Below are 9014 nucleotides of genomic sequence, written 5' to 3'. Positions count from 1 at the left end.
CAAGCAAAGGTCTTAAGAACCTCAAGGACAAACCACAGAGATGAATAATTTTATTAGAAGAATCATTCATCATAAATAATGAGATTTATAATCACACTGTTTATACATACTACTACTAAATGTCTAACAATATTTAGTTGTATAGGATACCATATTTTCCCCCAAAACACTGACAATTTATTTTACCCTTATTTAACCAGGAGGTCCCACTGAGAATCTGTTTTTAAAGAGACCCGGACAAGGTAGCAGGAAACACAATCAATACAAAACAATAAAATCACAAAATATCACATTATAAAACCATTTACATCTCTCAAACAAAAGATACACATGTCTCAGTCGCCACACTTTTTCAATTTTTTTTTTACTTTTCAAGTGCAAATAAATATTATCCGGTGCTGTTTTCTGTGAATTGTTAATGTAACACAATACAAAAACACAAATAACAGGTTTTGCACAACTTTTGGTTCTTTTCAATTTAATACTGCACACAAAACGCGTATTTCTTAAGTTCAAAGCAGTTTGATTTGGTTTGATTAAATCGATTGTCCTGAGCCCTCTCAGGTTAAAGCATGAGAGCAGTCAGACAACCCAATGACACAGTTGCTTATGGCCACGCCCACTAGAAGTGCCTCCGAAATATAAGCCCAGATCTATGTTTCCGCTGCTTTAAGGTTTTGGCCTTAAAAACTTATTTCAGGTCTGAACTTATTTCCGGTCTGGATTTTATTCATCATTTGAGGAGAAGGATTGCACAAGATGGACAAAATGACACTTATACCAACTGTTAACGGACAAGGTAATATTAAAATATTCCTAAGAATGTAATGTAAGAAAGAGTAGCTTCAAATTAAGATATATGACTTCAAATATATAATCATTACGTTGATTCTGTTGTTTTCAGAATAATCTGATCAAAACCAAGAATGAAGCCAACTTCAATTTATTTGTTTTATGGTAGCCAAGTAACAGCGCACGGTGATGGATGAAGGAGTCCAGCTATTTCTTGTTCTCATCTTTAAAACTCAGCATCATAAAATATTTGTTTTTTTGTTTTTGTTTTCGTTTACCTGATACATTTTGGCAGCGGCTTTGACAAGATTTGAAAGCTTTAGGGGAAGAAACAGATTACTGCTGTGTGAGGAGATAACAGAAAGAAAGATCTTTGTATCTATATTTATCAAGATAGACACATATTTACATAGCGCAGAGGTTGATGGTCTAAAAAAAAGCCTATTTTTAGATGTTTGGGAAAATGATGATAAACATGCGCGGTATCTGTTAGTTACAAAGTACGGGATTACTGTAATCAAATTACTTAAAAAAAATGCAGTAATATAATTAGTTACAATTGAAATTAATTAAATCACAGTTACTTTCCTTGTCTTCTGATGTCAGATACTGTGAACCGCAATAACACAAATATTAGTTTATAGCGTCATTAGTGTCAAGAATTTATGCTTTTTATAAATTTCCTGAGCTGTATGTTTCCCCATTTCAAAGCAACTTATAGTAACCAGTAATCAAATTACTTTTGAAATAATTTCAATTGCTTTATCGTCATTGTCATATAAAATGACAACGAAATTATGTCAGAGCATCACAGCAAACTGCACAGTGTGGTGCCAGTAACAGGAGCTCCCAGCCGTTACGTCTAAGCGCGCTGCCATCTTGCATTCCCCTCTGACTCCGCTCTGCTGTTTCCACTGCTGATGAAATAATCAATTTCCTCAAAGTGTTTCCTCTGGAAGTTCCTCTGCCACATTTGCTGCCACTTATGGTGTAACAAACTTGTAGAATCTCAAATGTCCATAGCTAGCGCCTTCACTAGCTCCCTAGCTAGCCTCTCGCATGGTCTCCATGGATAGGGGAAAACCAGCTCATTTCACAAAATCCAACAGTCCCTTACTTGTGTCCTTTGAACTGCACATTCTGCACTTTCAAGTTGGTTAAAATTCCACGACTAGATGTCAAAAACTGAGCCCAAAAAACAAAAAGTTTCCAAATCTGCTCAGTGTGTGAGTGTGTAAAGTAATCAGAGTAGCAATTAGATTACTTTTAGAAGTGTTAGGATAAATAACTAGACTTAGCTATTTTGCATAATCACTTCATTTGACGATAAGGGCTGTGATCACAGCTATGAGACTCATAGATATATGTCAAGACAAATGTGTGATATTCCAATCTATCTAATAGCAAACTAACTAAATAGGACAAGAACTACAGATAGGGTACCATGGTAGTCTCTCACTATAGTTGTGTATAAAACTCATTGTATAGGCCTTGCATAAACATGGAGTCTCTGCATGGGAATGTCGGCACAGACTCCTTGTACAAGTATGGCTTTCTAATACTGGAATAAGTAAATTATATGGACTTTATTTCTGTTTCAAGTATTATTATTATAATTTTTTTAATCTAAGCAGAAACTAACAAACAAAAGGAAAAGGTTTTCCTCCACAGAAGGAGTAATCAGTAATCAGATTACTTTTGCAAAGTAATCTAATCAACACGATTAATAACATACTGCTAAATTGTACATCTGATATGCACTGCTTATTCTTTATAGAAGACTCTCAGATTCCCTGCACTGGCTGGTGCAGTCTGGTCTGGCTGCTGTGTGTGTCTGAACTGCTATACGCTCCTGTCAGAGCCCTGAGGTCATGTGACCAGATGGTTTTAAATTGTCCTCTCTCCAGGCTTAAGACCAAGGGACAGGGCATTTGCAGTCACTGGTCCCAAACTTTGGAATAATCTCCCTTTGAGCATTCAGTCGGTCTCATATTTTCTTGCTTAATAACACAGTTGTATTTATTGCATGTAATTACTCTTGTACAGCACTTTGAGGAGTGTTGACTGTATTTTAAACATGCTTTATAAATAAACTTTGTCCTTAACTTTGACAGAAATACCAAATCTGGTACCTTCAGAGTTGCGTCTGGACCAACCCAGTGTGGACATGAGCTCAGCAGAGAGGTTTCTAGAGCGCTGTACAGCTCTGATCCTGGAGGAGGCAGTGAAGAGAGCCACCAACCGATCAGAGAAGGCAAGTGCAGGCACTTTAGTTTAACTCTATTTCAGGGTACAATATTGTGATCCATTTTGTTTGTACTGATATGGTCTGGACCATTCTTATTCAAGTTAAATAGTAGTAGTAATGGGCTTATTGATGCTCTGGTGTGCAGGTTTGTGAGTGGGTGTCTCCACAGCAGCTGCAGCAGTTGCTGGACCTGGATCTGGGAGACACAGGAGAGTCCGAGGAGGAGCTTCTGCAGAGGTGCAGGGACGTCATCAAGTACAGCGTCAAGACTGGTATTGCATTATTACACCTAATACTAATGACTAATCTGATATAGCATGGTCACAATTTTTTTATTCTCTTAATGGTCAGTCAGAGTTTACATATGCTCTAATTCAGTTTGTTATAAGAATTGAAATATGTTTATCAATACATTTCTCCTCTTCAATACTCTACAAGAGTATTTGTGTTGGTGTAGTTCTTGGTATAAGGTAAATAAATGTACATACATAGTTTTTAAGTCACAAACATTGACACAACATTTCATACATCATGGAGTGTGGTTGATATTTATGCAACAAATAAATGAAACATCCTCTTTTTTCTTATTTTTCTATAGTTCACCCTCATTTCTTCAACCAGTTGTTTTGCGGGTTGGAGCCTTACTCTCTGGCTGCCAGCTTCATCATAGAGGCCCTCAAACCCAGCATGTAAGGAAACATGAAAAAAAATAAAATAAAATAAAATAAATAAATTATTATTATTATTATTATTATTATTATTATTAAACAGTGTACGTACTATTAATGTGATCATATCCCTGGCAGATACACATATGAAGTGGCCCCAGTCTTCACAGTGATGGAGAAGGTTGTATTGAAGAAGATTATTGAAGTGATTGGATGGGAAGATGGAGATGGGATTTTCAATGCAGGTAACAGCATCTGTGTTTCAACCAACAGACATTTAAGTGCACTGTGTAATATATGTAGTTAAGGGTCTGCCACCTGCTTGTCTCCATGGAAATATTGATTTGTCTAGAATGTTCCATTCAGTATAGATTAAACCTATACTATATATTGTATACCAAGCAGGTTACAGCACTACACTACAGTACAATTCAGATCTGTGGAGAGTCACCCCTATTCACAGAAGGATTTACTATATTTTTGAGCTTTAGAAATGCTAGATGGATATACCATGGAACATTCCAAGCCAAGCAATAATATCTCCATGGAGACAAGTAGGTAGCAGACCCTCCACCAGAAAAGTTGTGAATGTGCTTTTAACATGACACAGATGTGCATCTGTTGTGTTTTGTAATCCAAAGGTCTTCTTCTGTTCTAGGTGGGTCTCTGTCCAACATGTATGCCATAAATCTGGCCAGATTTCACTACTGCCCCGAGATCAAGGAGCTTGGCATGTCAGCCTCTCCGCGTCTGGTCCTCTTCACTTCACAGAATGTAAGGGCACTATCTGAGTAAATGTTATTATGTTGGATTCAGATGTATTATCCACTTTAACAGCAATGAATGTTAATAATTGATTTTTCTATTCTAGAGTCATTACTCAATTGTCAAATCTGCAGCATTTTTGGGCATTGGTACCAAGAATGTTTATATGGTCCCATGTGATGAAAGGTAATCAGAACTAAACTAAAATACAAGGCTGACTAATCCTGAAAATGACTTGACTTCACTTCTATTTATTACTTACTTATTTTGGTTTCCAGGGGCAAGATGATCCCTGGTGCTTTGGAGGAAATGATATTAAAGGCGAAAAAGGAGGTTTGAAAGTCAAAATTGAAAAAAAAATGTTTTACATGTTTTACAGTTCTACTGAATATTATTTATTATATTATACAAATTATTATTTATATTTCCAGGGAGCACAACCATTTATGGTGAATGCCACTGCAGGCAGCACTGTCCTGGGAGCATTTGACCCCATTGAACAGATCGCAGACATTTGTGAGAAATACGATCTTTGGCTGCATGTGGATGTGAGAGAATAACATTATATATTTTTGTTCATCAGTAATTCTCTTTTTATGATGTTTACTATATTATTCTATCTTCTTCAGGCATGTTGGGGAGGAGCTGTTATCTTGTCTAAGAAGCATAAACACTTATTACAAGGCATCCATAGGTACCACCTATCCATCTCTCTTGGGTCACTATCCGTGGGTTTCAAAATTATGAAAAGTTAAGAATGTTACCATAGAAATTAACAATTTAAAATATAGTCTTTTGTGATATGGATGTAGACAAATATTCTGTGACGATGATTTTTTTGGATGATATGTTTGGTGTACAGTTTGATTACTTAACATAACACTCTACATGGGTAAAATAGAATTGGGCAGAAACAAAGGGGGTATTTTTTACAAAATATAGTAGTAAATATAAAATATTGTAGTAAATATATAACCAAACTCATACTGCTGTGCTGAACTGGTTTATGCTTAAATGCGTATTCACTAACGCCACCTTACCTTATGCTGTTCTTGTTCAGAGCCAACTCTGTGGCATGGAACCCACATAAGATGATGATGGCTTGTCTGCAGTGCTGTGCCTTTGTGGTTCGAGACCAAAAGGTAAGCCACACTCACAATGTGATAGCAACTTTCCAAGAATTAAACTGAGTAGTGTCACAAACTTTCCACAATTATTAACCCAACATTATCAGACTTCAGTAAACCTTTTGGAGGACAGGTCTAATGTTATCAGCTTCAAATCCCGTGGTGCAGATTTTACAACCTTTGAAACCTTTGATACGAGACCCAAGTCTGGCACGGACTTCATTTTACTGTTTTTATCTTTTTATGTTTTTTAGCTACCATTTTAAGGTATTCTCTCGGTTTTAGTGGTTTTATTTTTATTGATTTTTATGAACACTTGTAAATCTATTATTTTATTTTAATGTTTTGTTTAGCACGTCCAGTTAAAAAAAAAAAAAAAAAGTTGCTGAGTCATTGATTCATCATACCTGCACATTGTACGGGTTAATTTGTGTCATTATTTGCATTTTATTTGTCTTCAGCATCTTCTGGAACGTTGTTACTCCGCCAAAGCGCGCTACCTCTTCCAGCAGGATAAGTTCTATGATGTCACTTTTGACACTGGAGACAAGTCCATCCAGTGCGGCCGCAAACCAGATGCCTTCAAGCTCTGGCTCCTGTGGAAAGCTCTGGGCAGCAACCGACTGGAGCAGAGAGTGGAGCGCGCTCTGGCCATGGCACAGTCAGTGACACACATGCACACACGTACACTCACACATATTGTCACTTTGCAGCCGATGTCATCAACATTCCCTGGAGGGTGATGCTAACTGTAGGCTCTACTCAGTTTGAAGCAGTGTTTTTTTTTCCATTACAGGCTCTAGTACTCTTGTCCCAACAAACCAGAGAGACTTTACATTGTGTGTGTGAGTGTGATTTTTGGATGTGTGTTTTTTTTTAATCTGTAATGTGTCTTCCTGCAGTTATCTGACACAGCAGATCAAAGATCGACAAGAGTTTCAGCTGTTCATGGAGGTATTTCAGCTCTTTGAATTATGTACATAATACTATAAGATTAACCTATAATGTTTCCCAAAAAACTCCTTTACAGCCCGAATACACCAACGTGTGTTTCTGGTATGTGCCCCCAAGTCTGAGAAATGTCCCTGTTGGCCCTGAATTTTGGAACAAGTTGCACAAGGTATTCCACACAAAAAGAAAATATAGGCTTTGCAAATCATCATGATCATTTCACATCACAGTGCTCATCAGAAACACAAACGCAACACAATTTTGAAAAACACTGAAAAGCATAGTTAGGATTTAGTTAGGCTTATTTTAGAAACCCATTGCAACAGGTGCCATCCCAATTTTATAACTTTAATCTTTCCATTGCCAACACTTTGGTATGTAAGAGTTAAGGTTAAAGGTTAAAGCTAAAGGTTAATCTTCAATGGACGTAAGAGTATGGTAATAATATAAAAGTAAAATCCAAGTAATATTCAATAGTGGTAGACTTTATAGTTTTGAGGATAACATTAAACTTAAACATAAAACTACTTACTTAGTTTCTTAGTTAAATTAAACTGGAAAAGGTTAATCACACTTTATGCAGACTCAGTGTGTAAATCAGTAACAGCATGCATTTAGTGCAAAAAATTTAGTGTATAAAAGAAATATCCAAAAGTGAAATCCACAAATATTTGGTCCTTTCTTTTAACAATATGGGTTTCTCCCTAGGTGGCACCAGTGATAAAGGAGCGTATGATAAAGAAAGGCAGTCTGATGGTCGGGTACCAGCCTCATGGGGACAAGGCAAACTTCTTCAGGATGGTCATTATAAGTCCTCAGGTCACCTCTGAAGATATGGATTTTGTGCTGGATGAGATTCATTGTTTAGGACAGGATCTGTAAACAACTACTACTACTAGAACTAGGGATGGGCATTCGATGAAATTTTCTTAATCGATCGTCGGAAGAATTAACGATCGATTATCGATTAATCATTAACGTTTTTATATTAAAATGATCATCATTATTATTACTACTATCTGCACTACTAATCTGTATAAATAAATTCAACTTTACGACATATAAACCGTAACGACTCTAGAGCCACATCAATACGTTTGATATTATAATGTGTTTCACTAGCTAGGACCACGCCAACAACGACATAGTGCGAAGTTTATTGATAATGTACGAAGCGAGGTAGAGATGACTGGATTGAGACTATGGGTGGGGGCTCCGTCTCAATCTACAATTGGCCCAGCCCCCCCCCCCCTTTACCCTTTTACATAATTGAGGGAGTGCACAGCTTGCTCTTGTTTTGTCGCCTCTCTGCCAAATGTTGTACGATTTAAAGAGTTTAATTTATCTTGACTTCTCAGCCTCACACATTTTACTGATGGTGGAATGATGAAACGTCCAGCTGTGTCTAGTTTTATTCCTTTGATTAAATGATTGATATTACTTTTCACATCTGTCACTCCTACAGTTTAACTAATCTAAGTAACAGATTTTTTTTTAAATCACTGAAAATTACTCCCTCTACTCTTCCCTTGTTCGGCAGTAAACCAGTAGATGCCCCTCACAATATCAATGGAATATGTATTTTTTTTCTTCTATTTACTTTTCAACCTTTTTAAAATTAGTTTATAGTTGTTGCCATATTTAAATATCTATAATATATCACTCCTTTCAAATACTTTAAGTATAACTTCACATCATTCTCCTCAAACCAAGAGCTCCAACAGTCCAGACTCTGTGGCAGTGGTAGAGTAGTAGAGGATATCCATTCAAATAATTTAAACAAGACCACTATGTCACTTGCATAGTGTTCTACTTCTATATGTATTTTGTAAGAAATGGCTTTATGTTTTATCTTTATGGCCATTTTATGGTCTGTTTTTCAGTATGTTGATTCATTCGCATTCTAGTAACAGTAGAGTTGTTTCTTAAGACATCTGGGCATTTTCTTTCAAATTAAATAAAGTTTCATTTGTATTCAGCTAAAATGTGTGTGGTCCATAAAATGACTCTGGTATATTCAATAGCTATCTTCTTACATGAGACTGTGTGTACTGCATGAAATGTCAAAAGTGCAAAACATTAAAAAGTAGACATTTCAATGTTTTTGGCAAAGTTTTACTGTAGTAACTTTAAACCAATTTCTTCACCTACCATCACTCCAATACAAATTAAATGATTCATATGTTTGGCAAACATTCTTTGCTATTCTTTAATGTTGAAAACTCATTCAATATACCTTCTTAAATTTGCATTGTATAACCTTTCTGGTGGAGGGTCCATTAAATACTTTTCTCCTGTAGATGTTGTTGCTTTATCTGGAATGTTTCACAGTATGGCATTAAACCTTTCTATCTTCATAGAGACCAAACCAGACCAAGTTACAGGTCAGATCTATGGAGAGGCAACCCCGCTCACAGTCAGAATGCCTGTTTTTCTAATATTTTTGAAATATAAAACCACCTA

General features: G+C 36.3%; 1 protein-coding gene across 1 annotated transcript; it reads left to right on the top strand.

Annotated features, from left to right (window-relative positions):
- Nucleotides 1-636: 636 nt before the first annotated feature.
- LOC110171523 (acidic amino acid decarboxylase GADL1) lies at nt 637-8654 on the top strand. The gene is made up of 15 exons (XM_020937239.2): nt 637-799; nt 2907-3046; nt 3186-3312; nt 3639-3729; nt 3847-3953; nt 4367-4482; nt 4580-4659; nt 4752-4806; nt 4905-5021; nt 5103-5167; nt 5534-5615; nt 6062-6261; nt 6503-6554; nt 6631-6720; nt 7260-8654. Exons 1-15 carry the CDS (start codon nt 760-762, stop codon nt 7431-7433), a joined length of 1536 nt encoding a protein of 511 aa, XP_020792898.1. The 5' UTR covers nt 637-759; the 3' UTR covers nt 7434-8654.
- Nucleotides 8655-9014: the final 360 nt, after the last annotated feature.

This window comes from Boleophthalmus pectinirostris, unplaced genomic scaffold (assembly GCF_026225935.1).
Source record: "Boleophthalmus pectinirostris isolate CB_2022bp ecotype Guang Dong unplaced genomic scaffold, ASM2622593v1 HiC_scaffold_6, whole genome shotgun sequence".
Lineage (NCBI taxonomy): Eukaryota > Metazoa > Chordata > Actinopteri > Gobiiformes > Gobiidae > Boleophthalmus > Boleophthalmus pectinirostris.
The sequence above is the reverse complement of the archived record's forward strand: the minus strand, read 5'-3'. Positions and strand labels throughout refer to the sequence as shown.

Coding starts and splice junctions, on each gene's coding strand:
- LOC110171523 (XM_020937239.2), top strand. CDS start 760: ATGGACAAAATGACACTTATACCAACTGTTAACGGACAAG. Junction 3,047..3,185: donor CCACCAACCGATCAGAGAAG/GCAAGTGCAGGC, acceptor TCTGGTGTGCAG/GTTTGTGAGTGGGTGTCTCC. Junction 4,483..4,579: donor TCCTCTTCACTTCACAGAAT/GTAAGGGCACTA, acceptor TTTCTATTCTAG/AGTCATTACTCAATTGTCAA.